The sequence below is a fragment of the Vanessa tameamea genome, chromosome 18 (assembly GCF_037043105.1).
Source record: "Vanessa tameamea isolate UH-Manoa-2023 chromosome 18, ilVanTame1 primary haplotype, whole genome shotgun sequence".
Lineage (NCBI taxonomy): Eukaryota > Metazoa > Arthropoda > Insecta > Lepidoptera > Nymphalidae > Vanessa > Vanessa tameamea.
Genome location: NC_087326.1, coordinates 3,611,463 through 3,630,073, shown reverse-complemented (window position 1 = coordinate 3,630,073; position 18,611 = coordinate 3,611,463). Strand labels below are relative to the sequence as shown.

Below are 18,611 nucleotides of genomic sequence, written 5' to 3'. Positions count from 1 at the left end.
ATTCATTCTTACAGCGTCAATGTCTATAGTGACCTCTCACCATCAGGTGGCCCATTTGCCCGTCCACCTACATATTACATTAAAAAAAATCCCAAGGGCAATATTCTTGAAAAAGAGTTCTCAGCTGCAGCTGGAGTTAGGAAGGTAGGAGTGTCACATTCCCAGGCAGACAGAGACAGAGAGATTTTAATTTCGGATATCCGATAATTTCGGTTATGGTAACTGTGCTCCATAACATCCCTGCTGTGTTCTATTCAAATTATGAACGTGACTATGAATGTATCGATTCTAGTTTTTTTTTTAAATATTTTTTTACGCTAATTAAATATTTATTCAAATAAGATTTATGTTCCGCTACATTTGGAAGGTGAGCTCTATGAAAATTTAACATGTCAAGGAGTCTTTTAAGCTGATCAACTAGCTCTGGTTTTAAAAACTCAATGATAGGTTTTATTTTCTCGTTGAGTGGACATTGTGCCTTCCGTCGACACCTCGTGACCGAAAAACTCCAGCTTATTTAGCTTGAAAGTGTATTTTTAAATATTTATAGTATACCGATGTTTCCAAACTATTTATAAATTCTTCTAAATGTTTTTTTTTTGTTCACTATATGATAAAAATATACAAACAAATCGTTTAAATTAAGAAATACACTATGACACATCGTCTACGACTACGAATCTAAAAAATATTAATAACGTATAACAAAATAAATTTAATAAAAAATAAAAAAAACAGATTATTGTAATAAATTAAAAAATAATAATAACTTTAAATTATTTTTTCATTAATATCTTAAACATTCTTACAATATTTTATTTTGTAATTAAGATTCTAATAATAATAACTCCATGACTTTTTTTTTTGTATTTATTTATGGAATCCCACAAAATGTCAAGTGACTTTGAGTATTTATTATAAGTTTTACCTTATCTTATAAGAGGTGCATTTTAATATAATAATTTGATATATGACTTTTTAATATAATATAGTCAAATGGTCACTACTGCCTATAGAGATTGGAGTTGTAAGAAATTTTACCATTACTTACATCGCCAGAGCGCTACCAATATTTAAAAACAACAGTACTATGTAACAACAGTATAACACTAACAGTATTATCTTTCGCGGTAGCTAAATTTGCAGTCTAGCCACTAGACCAACGAGTCATTCAATATTTCCATTTAAAACAGTAGTTTAATCGAGAATAGATTCACAAATATACTTTTCGGGTTATATTCAAATAAAAGTTAATCGATAATTAATCGAGTTTAATCGAGTTTATTTTGTTAATAAGTCACACTGTACTGGTTTATGTTCTGTCCTAGTTATATTAACGGGAATGCTAACATTCTGATTCCATCATTGCAACAAATCTCCCGCTGAATCTTCACAAGATTTATTACGAATCTAACCAACCGATAAATTTCGGAACAGGAGTCAGTGTGAGCTAGTCGAAATTGAACTTTAAATGTTTAAAGTCAAGTTTTAAATTTGAACATTTCAAATTTACAGTTCAAGAATATTTTCTTCTTTCTTTCACGCTGTCGTGAACAAATTACGTTTTACTTAACATCTGTTATTGCATTTCGGATTTAATATAAAAAATCGTTTATTTGCTTTACTAAATAGTATTTTAAAAACGTTGTATATGTGCATATTTTTTCATACTGTACAAATGGGCTTACTATTAAAAATACAGGGAATGACGCTATATTTTTAATAGTAAGGCCATTTGTATAAATTCACACTTCTGCAGACTGGTTTTTCCCTTTCTGTCAAAAGCAATTTGCAAGTTACGTAACGCGTTACGGCGCCAGTCCGTCTGGCTTCCCTTTCTCTTACTCCTCCTCTCTCACTCTAACCCACAGCGCTAGCCGTATTTCGGACAGACTTTATTTTTTATTCAGTTGAATTACACTTAGTTATTAATTTAATATTTGTATACAAGTTTTAATATTAGACAGAAATAGTCACATAAAATAATCACCTTACTTCGTTTATTTGTAGGATGTAAATCTGACAGGTTATTCTATTTTTTTTTTATATTGTTTAGGTAGGGGGACGAGCAAATGGCTACCTGATGTTAAGTGGTCAGCACCGCCCATAGACATTGATACTGTAAGAGATATTAAATTTTTACATCGCCAATGCGCCACTAACCTTGGGACTAAGATGTAATGTCCCTTGTGCCTGTACTTAAACTGACTAATTCATTCCTCATACCGGAATACAACATGCAAATTATTGATGTTTAGCGGTAGAATATCTGATGAGTAGATGTTACCTACCCAGACGGGCTTACACAAAGTCCTACCAACAAGTAAAACGTTTATGTCAGTTCGGTTATTCACTGCTTTTGGCATCTAAGTTTAGACCCTAGTTGGCGACCTCTGTGTAGCTTAATAATTTCTAAATTGTTACCTATGCTTGTGATAATATAACTAAGGCTTTGGAATGATACTATACATTAACTTTCACGAAATACATAAAACAAATAACCAATTACGCGAAAAACTATATGTCATGAGCTGACATCGTAACCTACACAGTTAAGTAGCAGCCATTTGCAATGATAACTGTGCCAAGTGACAACCAATCTATTTTTGTTATATAATAATAGTTTACAAGAAACAAAACATAAGACTCTTTTGACATTATAACAAGACTTCAATATTAATATTTTGGTCCGGCGTTGTCTTGGTAACATTGATCACCTGTCGTACGACCCGTTGTATATTTTTAGCTCGGACCTTTGTAGAAAATCTATACATTACAATAATTAATGATAATAATACTATTCAACAAGCTGGTCTATAACGCCAGCTGGATTTTAATAACTATAACATAATATGATTAATAAATTATTTGAACTTATCTTAATATTGTAAATGGGAAATTTGGTTAAAAGAAAAGATGTATGTTACGTAATTACGCCAAAACGGCTGAACGGATTTGAATGAAATTTAGTACAGAGATAGAATATAGTCAGGAATACCAGATAGGTTACTTTTTAAATGTACCTATTACTCGATCTCCACATATTCAGGTAAACTATTTATTATATACGTATATGTTTGATGAATACAATTTATTACACAAATGTATAATATATTTTGTTGAAATAACTGTATAAAAACATGTCGTTGCTTCGTCAAAATTTTTCAATCTAAAAATAATTTAAAACCTGATTTAAAAAACATTTAATTAGGTTTCAATAACGAATTGTAGTTCAGCGTTGAACAAATTGTGCAGCGGTATTATGTTAGCACTTACTGCTGAAAACTTCGACGCTGCTTCAAATAATTTTCGGCAACCCAAATAGCAGTGTGAAGATGCCTGCAAAATAACCTTACATATTTGTTTAGGGGACAAATTTCGCGCGCAGTCTGAGACTGTTAAGTAGCGTAAAATCGCCCAAAGTTACATTATATTTAAAATTAAGTTTCCCGTTAGAAAATCAGCATTGTCTTTAAAATGTATAGCATGAAACTTGTTTAATAATATAGAAACAATAATAATAATAAAACTAATAAGACAGTTCTTGCTACTAAAATAAACATATTATCGCCCTCGGCTTCGTTTCAGTTTTAGCGGTTGCTAGTGATGTTTATGTACAAAAAAGTAGCCTATCTTTCTTTGGGTTCAAGCTTCGTTTATATCAAATTTCATTAAATTCAGTTCAATTACTTGACCGTGAAAACGTAACAGACAGACAGACTGAATTAATTTAGAATTTGTAATATTAATATAGATTAAACTATATGGTAGAATAAAAATATAATATCTTACGTGTTACTTTTGCTACAGTTTAAATATAAAATTTTACATATAAAATATTAAATTTGACTAAATTTAAAAATGTTTTCGCCTAAGAGGACCTATCACACAGGCTTTACTAGATGTGATGAAAATGGTTTTGAAATATTACTTGCTCGAAAAATAGTATCACACATTTTAAACTACACTCTGAAATTTTCTCCAACTTCCACTAATGTTATAATATTCTGATTATTTTCTTATGAGCATGGAGTAAACTATATTTTTAGTATTTTTTTTAATAATAAGTTGCTACAGCTCATCGCCAGTGCGCCACCAAACTTAGTAACTAAGGTGTACAAAACATCTTGGTCATCTCCCTTGTGCCTAGTGCCTGAAGTTACACTGACTCACTTAGATTTTAAACCGCAACATTGCTGCTTGGCGGTAGAATGTATTATGACTGGGAGGTCCTACTGGGCTTACTGATAGAAGAATAATTTTGTTAGGATCAATTCAATTTATTCAATTTATTAATATCATTCAAGAGATAGCTTTAATTCTATATAACCAGCTGTTCCGCGTTCTATTTCCAGCTCCGCCCCATGGGTTACAGCGCGACGTTATATAATACATACCTTTCTAAATCAATGAACTATAACGCAAAAATATTTTTTCAAATCGCACCATTAGATCCTCAATATCACCAAACAAACAAACTTATCATTGTTGTATATTGTGAATAGTACAGATGTTCCATTGTATAATGCTTAGTATAATATATGTTAAACGTGTTCATTAAACATTTTAGCTCTGCTTGAACGCATAAAAGTCTGTCAAGTGCACACAAAATGTATGAAACAAACACGTAACTTCTCAAAGATCCTTAGAGAGAAGTAGCAACTGTTTTGTTATAGCCTTTTTTATTTAACGTTATATGCCTGGTTTTTTCCAGTGGTCCACTAGTCGACGCAGGGCGTTCTGTGATAGTTACTACTTAAAAATAATTTGACAGATTTTTGCCGCGCCGTGCCAAACGATTTTTGGAATGGTTGTGTTGTTTCTTTGTCTTTCCTTCATCATGAGTTGTTAAGACACTAATACTATTATGCTGTATATATTGACAGTTCTTATGTTCTTAACTACAGGTTGAGCTAAGGTAGTTCTATATAAATTGGTTCTGAAATGGTATAAAGGTGGTTCTGAACAATTATGCTCTAAAACTAATTCAATAAATACATTTTTGTGCAAAAACAAATGACGACACACTTTAGTTGGAACTTAGTCCTCATATAGTCTATACCAATTGAAGAAAGAATCAAGATAAATAAACCTTCGTTTATGTACGTAATCCATGCAGTTTGCTAATAGCTGTATTGTACTATATTAATTGTTATTGTTTAATACATTTTTATTTATAATAAAGCGCTATTCTACTTATCCACTTTAATTTTACTTCCAAATTTCCGGTAACAGCTTCGCCGACGTTCAAAACGCCATGTTTTCCCAAATCCATAATGAATATCATAGATTATATTCAAGCTCTCTACAAATGCTATCGCGTCAAACAAATGCTGTTCTTATTGGTCCGTTTTCTACTCTTGTATTAATCGGATGACATAATCAGAATAAATGATTGTATTATATAACTAGATAAGCTATGTTTATGTGTGTATAATGTAAATATTACAATGATTGTATATTATAATGATAATGATTGAACAGTTAATATCAAATAATGTATGCAAATATGTTATAATGAGTAGTTTATAATTATGTTTTGATATATATTATATTTTTATGTGTGTTTTATTGGGATGTAGTTATGTGTAGTTCATTATTATACTTTAGTATAAATATTATTAGTTTTTATCTCTTCTCTTTATCTATTTCTGCACTTACGTGTTTTCGTTCTGAACTTCTATCACCAAAGGTTGTCTGTGAGAGATCGCTATAAGTGATAAGATTGCCTTTGCGCACCATTTATCTATTTATCTAATATATATATATATTTGTTTCTCTTATGTGTTGTGCAATAAAATATTTTTGTGCAAGCCACATTCTCAATTTGAAAATCTCAAACGATGTAAATGTATTTGTAGTATTCTAGCTTAAAGGAGTAAATAGGGGCACGAGCTTCTTAATTTCTCATCCCAGACGATATGGATTATTTAGTGCTAATGTTTATGGTAGAATGAGATATTGTCGTCAGCTGGTAAACTTACCCATCTCCTTCCTAAGCAATCACTTTCCTTTTAAATCGAAATGTTCGTGTTTTTTTTTCTTAAATAACTCTTCGAAAGATATTTTTGTTCAATACGTTGCATATGTTATTAAATATACTATATTATGTCAACGTCGATGAGAAAATTCTCAGTCCGAGCGCTTTTAAAGCAAACACTGCCAAAACTGTAACAGATACGGGAAAACTTTGAAGACGATTTGTAGTTCTCTAAAATGTTAGCAGCAGCATATGTCTATATATTAAGTCAAAGTGCGATTCTGTAAGAATTCACTTTGTATCTTACTCGTGAAATGTTGACAACCGACTTAAAGTGATACTATTAATTTTATAATTATTTTAGTCAATATCACATTCCGATATTTCACCCTTTTGTTCAACAGTCAGATTCAAGTTTCTTCTTCCGGAATAAGTCTACCGTATCGACTTTGTCCTTTAAAATTTTCCTTTAATTTATCTTTCACGCCATATTCAATGGTTGTTAAAATGAACGATATATTTAATTTCAATGTAATTTCAATTAAAAACGTAATCGTAATTCGTAAATAAAAATAAATTTTATGCTTTTTAATTTGAACAAGTAAGCTAAGTGATATTACAAGATATTTGAATAAAAGCATTACATAAAAAAATTCGGCTTGCTGTACATTTTTTTACCTACAATAAGGGTGACTGAATCTCGAGTTAATAATAATGTTTTGTAAAAAACAACAAGAAACGTAACTAAAGTATATAATCAAAAAAACTATTATTTCCATATTTTATATTATTGAAAACAAAACTTGCATATTTAGTGCCACCGTGCTGACGACCTCCGTGGTCGAGTTGTGTGTACACCGGTTTTCATGGGTACACCACTCCGAGGTCCCGGGTTCGATTCCCGGCCGAGTCGATGTAGAAAAAGTTCATTGTCTTGGGTCTGGGTGTTTGTGGTACCGCCATTACTTCTGATTTTCCATAACACAAATGCTTTAGCTACTTACATTGGGATCAGAGTAATGTATGTGATGTTGTCCAATATTTATATTTATATTTATAGTGCCAACTTACGATAAAATTCAATATTACATAGTTAATATGGCAATAATTCAAGTAAGAGTAGAGTTAAGATTTCCCACGGGTCACTTCTAACTTCGAACTGCAAGTAAGAATTGTTTCATGACAGTACAACCAACCTTATGACCAATTCTCTAGAATAATGTATAAAACTATACACGTATCCTTACATAATATATAAAAATATATAGGTGATAAAGTCATTTATTTCATAGAAATAAATACACCACTACATAGAATATGTTTTATTATTTGTTTAATTTTGTAAACCTTATAATCCTGAGGTTAAAATAAACTCAAAATTTATATAAATCTTCTATTTACATAAATCGGTGACCGCCATTTTTTATTTCTATTTTTACGCGGGTAAACATCGTGTATTAATTTTTAAAGCCATACGAATGACGTTCTGAAATCGTTCACACTTTTTATGAAATCGGATACAATAACAAAATTAAATATTTAAATAAATATTAAATATAAAAATTAAATATATATTGAATATAATTATTATATAAATTTATAAATAAGTATTTCTAAGAATAGTTTTCTTTTATTAAAAAATCTTTAAATAAACATCAATTTTGATGTATGTCAAGTGCTCCGTGAAAGTTAGTGGCTTTGTGGTATTATTTTTTTTTATTTGTTTCGTAGTACAGTTTAAGAACGAACATCGAGACGTGGAGCTCCATATTTTCTTATCACTAAAAAGGATTGCTCTCAGTGCAGGTGTTTTATTTCATACGATTGCTTTTTTAAAAGCTAAAGTTATTTTAAGCGAGGACTCCTGTGGCTACTATTGTACTAAAGTGGAAACCTGGATAAAGATCTTTGTTATTTTTTGCAGTTGTATCTTTATATAAAATGTGAATATATTTGAGTTGAGATGTTATCATTTGTATTAAAATAATACGCCTATCTTTTAAATATTTTAAATTAATATTTAAGATAATATTTACAAATATATTTCAATTAATTAAAGAACACTGTGAACTTGTGAAAATAATTTATTAACAACAGTAATAAAAACTCGAAACATAACTTAAGTTAGTTAAATCGAAAGTATGATCGAGATCTACCATTTTTTTTTATTTCGACAAACTGGTCGCTATTTTCCATATATATTAGTACTGTAAGAAAGAATAACCATTCTTTACATCGTTGATGCGCCAGCAACTTTGGGATATAAAATATGGTCCTTTGTGCCTTTAGAAATTGGCTCACTCATCCTTCAAGCCTAAAGACAACAATATTGAGTATTACTGTTTGATGATAGAAATACTGAGTGCGTGGTGCCTACCCGGGTGGGCACAAGGCCCTATAACCAATTGAATTTCTAGTCGTTTTTGTTATATATCCTAATACATCATCATATTCATATTCTGAGCGGTATTTTAATGCTAAATAATAAAAATAATAATGATTGTTATGATACAAATATATTTAATTGCGCATCTCCACAAATAGACGATAAAGACCATGATATAGGTCTTTGATATTATCATATTAGCATGTCCTATTTACCAGAATAGGGTGAAATAATATTCTGGCCTTTAACTAAAATTATAATTACATAAATGGTATAATAAAATTGCTCCGCGCTTTGCAGAACTTTACTAAGTTACCAATAGTAACACAAATAAAATATTTTAAGTTTTAAAATGAGAAATAATCGTTCTATTGACATTTTTATTGTGATTTTTACGGTCTCATAATATTATACACAGTATTTTAAACACATATACTTATCTCCTTTAAATATTAATGATTTTTATTTTTATGCCTGTTTATTGGAAAATTTCTCCATAACACATTCCAATTAATCTAGATATAATCTTTATCTAACCTAATCAAAATTAATAAAAAAAACCAGAGCAAGCAAGAAGGCACATTAAAGATGTAGGTCAAAACTTAATTTGCATATTCGTTTCAGTATCACGACACAAGCTGAATATAACAGTATTACGTCAAAGTGGGCTGTGCCCTCGACGTGTGGAGATGTAATTGAAGAGCGTGAGTGGATCTCGTTTACAATATATAAATGAATATCATATGTATGACTTCAATATGATTAACTAACTAGCTTTTCCCACGCGATACCAGCGTCATTTTCTCCCGCAAAAAACCGTCATTTATTTAGGCTTTGCTCTTAACCAAGGCTAACGTAAGCAAATTTCAATATTAGGCTTAGTGCCTAAGTCGGTATGAGGAAACTTATATAAGGTAAGGTAATCAAAGATACTTTGGTCTAAAACTTTTAAATATTTATAACTTACAATCAAAGTATTCCTTATTCAAATATGTTCATAAAAGCATTTTTAAATAATCATGTTTACAGTATTGGATTAAATGTTTTACCAATTTGAAAGAATTTTGATAACGCCCCAAGTAAGTTAAGTTATAGAAAGGTAATAACGTATTACATGTAGACCTACGAACTTTCCTTGGTCAAACAAATCAATAATAACTTTGAACCGAATCGACCACAAGACACCGGATTTGATATGAAAATTTTCTATTAATACATTTCTTTCAGACGTACGATATATCTACATATAAATATTTTTATACTTTGTTTACCAAATGATTGTTATTGATACATAAACTATATAAACATCAGCAAACAATGCTTTTAACAATGTACCAAATAAAATAAAATAAAGATAATCTTTTAACCTCTCACCTCACAGAAATCATTTTTAGAATTATATTGGTTATCATCTCAAACCATAGAAATTTATTCCCACGTATTTAGTGAATATTTTCGTATTTTAAAATTCTAGAAAAATACTAGATAAGTACACCAAGAATTCATTTGAATTTGGACACTTTTGAGCAAGAACTTAAATAAATAAAACACACATGTTTCAGTTTTAGTATTAGGTGCGTAAAAAAACAATTTGAGTCAAAATTTGTGGGGTTCAATAACCGTTGGAGAATTCCACTATCCATTTCCTGGTTCTAAAATCACAGGAGCTCAGTTATAACAAATGATGGCATTGCTAACCGAAATACATTACCTTCTAATATGAAGAGGTAGATGAAATAAATTCGACTTTCAAGATATTATATAACAATCAATAAATATCCCATTACTTAGCAAAGGCTCCTCTTCGTTTTGATTAGGTTTTGATTAGGAGTTTATTCTTTGAAGTTACTCTAATGCGGATCAGTTTTTGCAGAATTTTATCCAGCACATGTTAGTTTCCAGAAGATGTTTTCTTTAAACTAAAATTACGAATAACGAAATAAATAATCATAACCAACACAATGATTACATCTTAAATTTTTATTTATAAGAACTATGCCTAGTACTTTCGTATATGGGTCACTGAAACCTCCCAGTAATTGCAAAAAGATTGTCCAACGCAAAAATCATAAAAGTCGTTCGAGTACGAACATAAGGCAAAAGAGAACCGATTTTATCTTTTAAAAATATCGAACAATTAGCAGAAACAAGAATTTTATATTTATAAAAACATTTGCATCATAAAGTTACAGATCCGTTTTTAAAATAAAACGAAATGTTGTGGAATCAGAACGTTTTATATTTTAAGGGTTATCGCCATCTAGACGGGAATCTGGGACCAAAAGTTTGGCGTAAAATAATTTTGCTTTTTTTTGAGGCGTCGATATGCAGATGGGAAAATGTGTCACCTGATGGTAAGTGGTCACCACTACTATATGGGTAGTGGTGACCACTTACACTACCCATATACATTAGCAACGTATGAAATTTTAACCATTTCTTACATAACCAAAATGCCACCAACCTTGGGAACTGAGGTATTGGACCTGTAGTTAAAATAAATAGTAAGGGATGATTAATATTTCTTACCGGGTCAATATCCATGGCTGTGATCACTTACCATCTGTTGAACCATTAGCCTGTCCGCTTTCTTTGAAAAGTAAAAATAAACCTCACTGTGAAGTATTAAAAGAGCGTAAAAGTGGCATAAAATTTAAAAACACCAATGAAACGCTTCGAAAACGCAACGATACTAAAAACGAGGACATCCTGACGTCAAGACGGTTGGCAACCCTATTATACTAGTCTAAGAGCCAGTGATCAAATTTAGGTACCTTTGAAATTATAAAAAATATAGTAGGAACCGGAGTAAATGACTGCCATTAATTTTTTCTATATTTTTTCTAATATATTTTAAGATATCAAAATGGCAGAAATGCTGCGATCACGTTTTGAAAGTCAATTTTTAAGCTTTTCGACTCCTTGGCGTGCTCAAAGGAACCCTCGATGGGAATAGTGAACCGCCATTTCCCCAAAAGCAGGTGAAGCAGTATACCTGGCAGTAATATGGAGTTTGCTACTATACCGTAAGTCTGCCGATCACTGGCTCTCAGTCTATACGTTAATGACAGTGTTGCATGATTCATTAAACATTTTTGTATGTTATGATAATAAATGAAGCACGAACATGAAAATGTTGCGGCGTTATTATAAACGAAATATATTTGTTAGAAATTTGTAACAAGCAACAACAAACAAGATTTGTAGCACCGTTTCAAATGCCAGCTTACATTCAATTAAAATATTGTACACAATTTGCAATTATTTTTATTAATAAGCGTCGGGCAATATAAGCTATATTACTAATTATGCTAAAAATAGCAACACAATTATAGCCGATATCCGTTCATTTTATTACTCTTGTGAATATATTTTACTAATATATGTTCCGAGCAATTCTGCTATAAAAGGCTTACATTTAAAAAGGTTACAAGGGTAAGTTTTCGCTGTTTCTCTCCCAATTAAAATTTCGAACAATTTTTTTTCATTGTTACATTCTTATTCAAGCAAGGAAAAATGTCTTCTCGTGGTTTTTATATAAACACAGACGTACTTGTTATATTAATTAGAAACTCAATACGGTGACATATCATCTTATCTTCGAATTACGAGTATACACAACCCAACCCTCATTATTTCTTTTATTATCATAAAAATCCCTAAAGTCCCTGGTAAAGTCTTGAACAAAAATCGCGGACAAACTTCGCTCCGAGCATACGAGTATCTACATATAATATTCTTACTTTCACATCTCATATTTAAAATATAGACACGCTCATCGTATATTCAGGAGCATGCAAGTTGAATTTTCATTAATTATATTTAATATCGTCCATGAATACTGCTCCTCAGTGTAGAAATTTGATAAAATGGCGACGTATAATTTAATTGAATGAATTCTGTTATATTAGGAATGTTTTGAATTTAACATAAATGTAAATTTTAATCATTTTAATAATCAAACTATACACTAAAACCTAGTAGAATTATTTTTAATCCATTTGTGTTATTTTTATGTCACTTATGTACACCTACTTAATTATGTATACTTACTTATGTATGTGTGGCTTTCAAGTAACAATTATTCTTCTATAAATTATAAATATATTATAAATAGTCATACTTATTTAATGCTTACACAATTTCTACTAAATCTATGAAAGTCAATACAACTCAAACTCTTTTGTTATTATGACAATTAGAACAAGAATCAGTACATTTGTTTGCTTTACTGTCGATTAAGAAATTGTACAATTTGATAATTAAAAAAGAGTAATTTATGTTATGCCGCTTAGCATGGACTATAAAAGGATTAAAAATATATATTTAATTTGGAAAAGTATATGTAATAAATTTTTACCTTAATTCACGTCACACAAAAACTTTACAAAGTTCAAAACCAATGAATTGAAATTGGACAACTTGGAGCTGTATAATACTGAATCCACCAAAAAAATCTAAATCATCAAAACTGCGTTATTAGCAAAAAGTTATACTCGTTATGTTCGTTGTGACTAAATTATATCATAATGTTTTTCATTGATTAAAATTATTATTTAGACTTTTACAAATGTGATCAAAAACACAATTAGTAAAAATTGTAAAGACTTCTTAGAGTAGCTCTCCTTTGAAACAAATATAAGTGTGTTGGCTCATCCAAAATCTCACGACACTCATGTATTTGTAATAAAATCTTGCATGAATGAAATTACTGAGGCAAAATTTAATTAGTGAACAGCTGTGGCTGCTCGCGACAGCTTCTTTTTCTGTGTAACTTTATTAAAGTGATGAAAACATTAATTTATTATAATCACTATTAAAACCAGTATTCCATCAAGATAATTGGACCTGGTACAAGCGAAACTATTACTCATCTTTATGGTAAAATCTTCAATGAGAATATTAGTTACGTAGCGGACTAGATTTTTTCTCAAGCCTTATTGTTGGAACTCAACATTTTTACTTCAAGCTTCAATTTCAATTTGAATTTCGAAAAGTTCATTTAGAAACCTTTTTCTATAACGATGGATTGATTATTATTTTTGCATACAAATGAAGATTTTAAATGGGAATAGACAATATTGTTTATTTTTTATGTAAATTCCCGTTCAAATCAGTATTCGTATAAATCGTTATTTAAAAAAAAAAACAATCTTAAACATGAATATTTGTACCCGAACATTTATTTTTACATTCATAGAAAGATACAATATTTCTTATGCCTAATGTCTTTACTCTTCTTTCTTTCCCCAGATATATATTCCTGGCGATCTACACAGCGGAGATGATAATCAAGTGTATCGCGAAAGGCTTCATTCTAAACAAGTACACGTATCTTCGGAACCCTTGGAACTGGTTGGATTTTGTTGTGATAACGTCTGGATACGCGACGATTGGTATGGAGGTCGGTAACCTCGCTGGTCTGAGAACATTTCGGGTACTACGAGCGTTGAAGACCGTTTCTATTATGCCAGGTTAGTGGAACAATTTTTTCATTGGAATGTATACTTTTCACCCTTGCTCATAAACATCGGTAATGATAGCCATTTCTTTCACAACTAATGCCCCGCCAAACGTGGCGTACAGCTGTTATAGTTCTCATTATTTATACAAGAATACAATACCGTGAAGCGAGAGTGTACGGAACTCAAAAAGCACTTTTTTTTTTCTACATTTAGATTTACGATTACGATGGAAATGTTTTTTTATATGAAAAAATATTACAATTCTCAAAACTAAACATGATATAGATTTAGATAGGTATGTCAAACAAATACATACACATATAAATTGTTAAACAACATTGTGTATATGAATACAGTCAGAGATAGTTTAATAGATATCCTACGTGAGTATTCGCGCCATATAAACTTTAATAAAATGCAATTTATATATGTAAATATTCACAGTTATACGTCTAACCAAGCATACCATACATCATTTTTACTTTTTTGATTATCAATACAGATACATCAAAATATATTTAAATGATGTACTGTTGAACACTGTTGCTTTAAACAGTAATGTTCCATATAAATAAAATAAAAAACATCAAAATATACTTTATTCAAGTAGGCTTTTACAAGCACTTTTGAAACATGAAACAGTAAATACGATGAAATTAATCCGATATAAATAGGAATTTATAGCAAAAAGTATGTTTTCTGCAGGAAATATTTATTTCCCGTACCAATTGATTTCCGTTCGTGACAAGCTAGTGTGGATGCAGCAATATTACATCCTGTCTGGATTTGCACGTGACTTTATACTTATATTTATGCTTGGAACGATTATGCTTACTTGGTAGTACAAAATCCTTCCAGGTTTTGTACTTTGTATCGGTGTGTTCTTATTTGAAGGCTGAGTGACCCAGTGTAACTACAGGCACGAGAGACATATATAATCTCTACGGGCGGTGGTAACCACTCACCATCAGGGGAGTGATTTGCCCGTCCGCCAAACTTTATCATAAAATATATAAATTGCAATATATATAAATAAATTCTAATCATATATTTGGTTAGGTAAAGGTAGCCTACCTTTACCTTTTTCAATGCTTTAAATAACAATAATAATCAATTGTATGACAAAGTTGAAATTGAAAACTGTTGTAATAAATGTAGTTTGATCGGAGCATATATATATATATATATTTACAGGACACAACAGTATTCATTAGTTATATAAGTACAATATTTGGTAATATAATATTATTATATTATAAAAAAAAGAAAATACCTAAAAATAGGTATTAACATACGAAATGATAACATTATGTGGTTAAATATATACATATATGAATTAAAAATAGTTACTGTATAAATCTGGACCGCGTGCAATGGTGGCAAGAATGCCAGCAGCATTTCCCCCTTGTTTTGCAATTCCGATCCTCTGGGCTAAAAACGAACCAGCCCTCCTGTCACCAGTGGAGGCAATAAGGCGAGGTGTTATACTTTTGATGAAGCTTTTTGCACCATTCTCAAAGGGCCAAGTATTTCGACAGAAAATGGAACAAAAAGTAATTTGACATAAGACACGAATATTTAGATCTCTTTTTGCCTCAGCTTTTTCCGCAGCGGCACCGGCTCTTAACATTGTTTCTCGGATATGAGACGGGGCCAACGTGTCAACGCATGTAGCGTCCCACACGAGGGCCCGTCCTCGTATTTTCTTGGTGCAGCATTTTTGTACATAAATTCCCCATTTGGAAAAAATAGAACAACATCTTGGATTATTTATATGTGATTATTTAAAGGAGAACATGTCGAAAAAAATACTATGACGTTTGGCGAGAGTCAAGCGTAGCTGTCACGCACACTAAGATAATAAAGTTGGCTCGTTTGTTTTAGTTAATTTGTTGTGTGACACTATCTAAGGGTCTAAGGACAACACTATTAAATTAAAATCCGGTTTAGGAACACATCTATCCCAATTAGGTCATCATTTAAATAGCAGAAAAACTATATAGTGATCTAGAAAATATTTACTTAAATATCTAATAATAAAACAAAATATTTTTTTTAAAACAAACATCAATTTATTCATACACTAAAACTGAGAACAGTTTTAGTTGCTACAGTAATAGTGTATTGTTGCCACCAACAAAAAAATATGCAATAATTTTAGCTTTATTTATTAAAAAGCGAAACATATCCTTCACTTATCTAAAGGATACGTTTATTATGAACTGTTGATATAAATTCTTGTAAAATACCTTTCAATATTTATTAAATACTTAAACAAATTATTGAGTGAAATAATAAATCAATTTTGCGTATTCCGTTTGAAAATATCCTTATTTTACGTCAAAACTTAATTAAGGCAGCCATTACCGGTCCATTAACCTTAGCTGTAATTTTTTTCGAACCGCTTTTAAACGTTGCCTAATTAATATTCTGAGTATAAATTAAATGTGACAAAGGATTGTAACTAATTTTCGAGGAACACGGGGTAATAGAATCGGACAAACTATTTGAACTTTCATAAATGCTAAATTGAGGCTCTATATCAATAGCGTTCAATGTTGTAAACCAAAGCGTAGTCAGCCATTTTTTTTATTTTATATGAAATCATTTAAAAATACTCCTGTGGATGATATAAATAGCCAAAACACCATCTTAACTGATCATTAGCTTAAATCTGAGAACTAATGAGTTTTCACGTCTTTAATTTCTATTTGCAAATTATCTCGTGTTCTAAAAAAGCATCGTAAGAGATATCAAATCTGTCAGAACATCTTCCACCACATGTCAATGGAACGGCGTGATGAAATTAACTACAAACTTCTTTTAAGTTTGACAGTAGGATATTTTTATAAAGCATTAACTTAATATTAAACTTTAGTAATCACTAGCGACTCGCCTCTGTTTCACAATAGTACAATTCACAAAGTACACCCGTACCCCGTATCCTCGTATACCCGTAGTAATGTAGCTTTCTAACAATGAAAAATATTTTAGAATCGGATGATTAGTCACGGAGATTATCCTCTACATACAAACAAACAAATTGTGTCTGATTATAACATTATTAATAATTAAAGTGATTAATAATGGTGATTGCTTTTTTATCACTAAAATAATAAAATGGTTTAAAGCAAAAGAAAAGTGTCTTATTGTTCGTCATTAAGAAAAATATGATTTCAGTAAATGTGAGTAAGATGACATTTAGAATGAAATATTAATATCCATTTAACAAGGAGACAGCAATGATCTGTTATTATTACTTCGGCTTATAAGATTTGTGGGATTTATCGATTGGAGCTAATGCTCCAGAGTCTATAGTCTGACAAGACGTGGACCAATTAAGATGATGTCTGCGAAGATTGATAAATTAAATAGTCAATTTGAAATTCAAATTTAAATATTTATCTTAAAAAATATTTATCTGCTTTTATTTTGTAACAAGAAAGATTTATCTTAGAGAATATTTTTACCAAAATTATAATTGTGTTGGCTTTGGTAGTTTGTGGACATTTTTATTTTCAACTTTTACGTATTTATTAGAATAAAATTAGGTACTTACTTAAATGATGCTTGTATATAAGTTTTATGTTCAGATTTTTATCTTAAATTTTTGTATGTATGTATTTAAGCTTATTTAAAAATAAACGCATGCATCGCAAATGTTAAGCCACGTAATATAAAGTGCAGAATAAGCCGTGAAGTTTTTAAAAACATAAAGAGACTAGCTTCAGGTCACAACATTGAAAAACAGAGTTGAAACATACCTCTTTTTCTTTGGCTTTTATACCTCAAATACCTTTTCAGCCAGTCTATTTTAAAGCTAGCTCTAAAATGACTGAAAAATAGCACCGCAACTATTTCCAGTAGACGGTATAAGACTTAGTTTTCGACTTTTGACGTGAGTGGATCCTTTTCTTATATTATTTCCTTTGTTGAATATCTTCCTATTTTCCGTCTATGCAAAGTTTTCATCGTATGTTACAACAAAGAAAAGTACGTGTAGCAATTTTTGTAATAGAAGATTTTGTAGAAATGAAACTCATATTAAATTTAATATACAAGATAATATATTTAATATAATAATAATAAGAGCCGCGTTACAAGGCGTAAAATGAAACTGAAGATTATTTGTTTCACTGAATTTTCATTTGTGTTTAAAATTATTTCCTGCTGTAAAAAAAAAACGTGCGAAATTGAATAAACAGTAAAAAAAGTATAAAATGCCATCTTCATTTTCAGTAACCCGCATTTGAGCAGCGTGATGGATTACATCACTATATGAATTGAGGCTAAGTCAGATAGAATTGATTACCCTTGCAAATACATTTAGCTAACTCTTACGACACCTATAGTTTGAGATGGAATGACTCCATTATATTTTACACTTACGACAAACTTGTACTCTAAATATAAAATATTATACATGAAACGAATAAACAAATCCATAGTTTAATACTACAAGTGAAACTAAAAAAGAAATGAAATATAGTTAGAACATTCGAGAATGCAAAATAAATTACTGTGGTCTGGTTTAAATTGTTTAATCTTACCAATCTCGTCACTGTCAGTGAGGTGTTAAATGAAATTAGTAAACAGCACGCCACAGTATTATTTATTTCATTTAAACCTAGGTTCATTCATTTGTCCATTTCACTATTGACGCTGTGAACAGTTGAGCTTTCAACAACATTTCCTCATTTGAAAGTCAATGACAGATTTGTCAACGACCACACCGTTTGAAATAGCCCGAACCTGAATTTGATTAAAATATATATTTATT

At 30.4% G+C, this 18,611-nt stretch overlaps 1 protein-coding gene across 4 annotated transcripts in view; it reads left to right on the top strand.

Annotated features, from left to right (window-relative positions):
* The window catches only part of Nacp60e (Na channel protein 60E), a 189,912-nt gene that overhangs the window by 130,503 nt on the left and 40,798 nt on the right, over positions 1-18,611 (top strand). For all 4 annotated transcript variants that reach the window (XM_026639678.2, XM_026639676.2, XM_026639680.2 and 1 more), the window contains exon 4: positions 13,620-13,840. In XM_026639678.2, the coding sequence (XP_026495463.2) occupies positions 13,620-13,840 (221 nt within the window). The remainder of the gene's footprint in view (positions 1-13,619; positions 13,841-18,611) is intronic.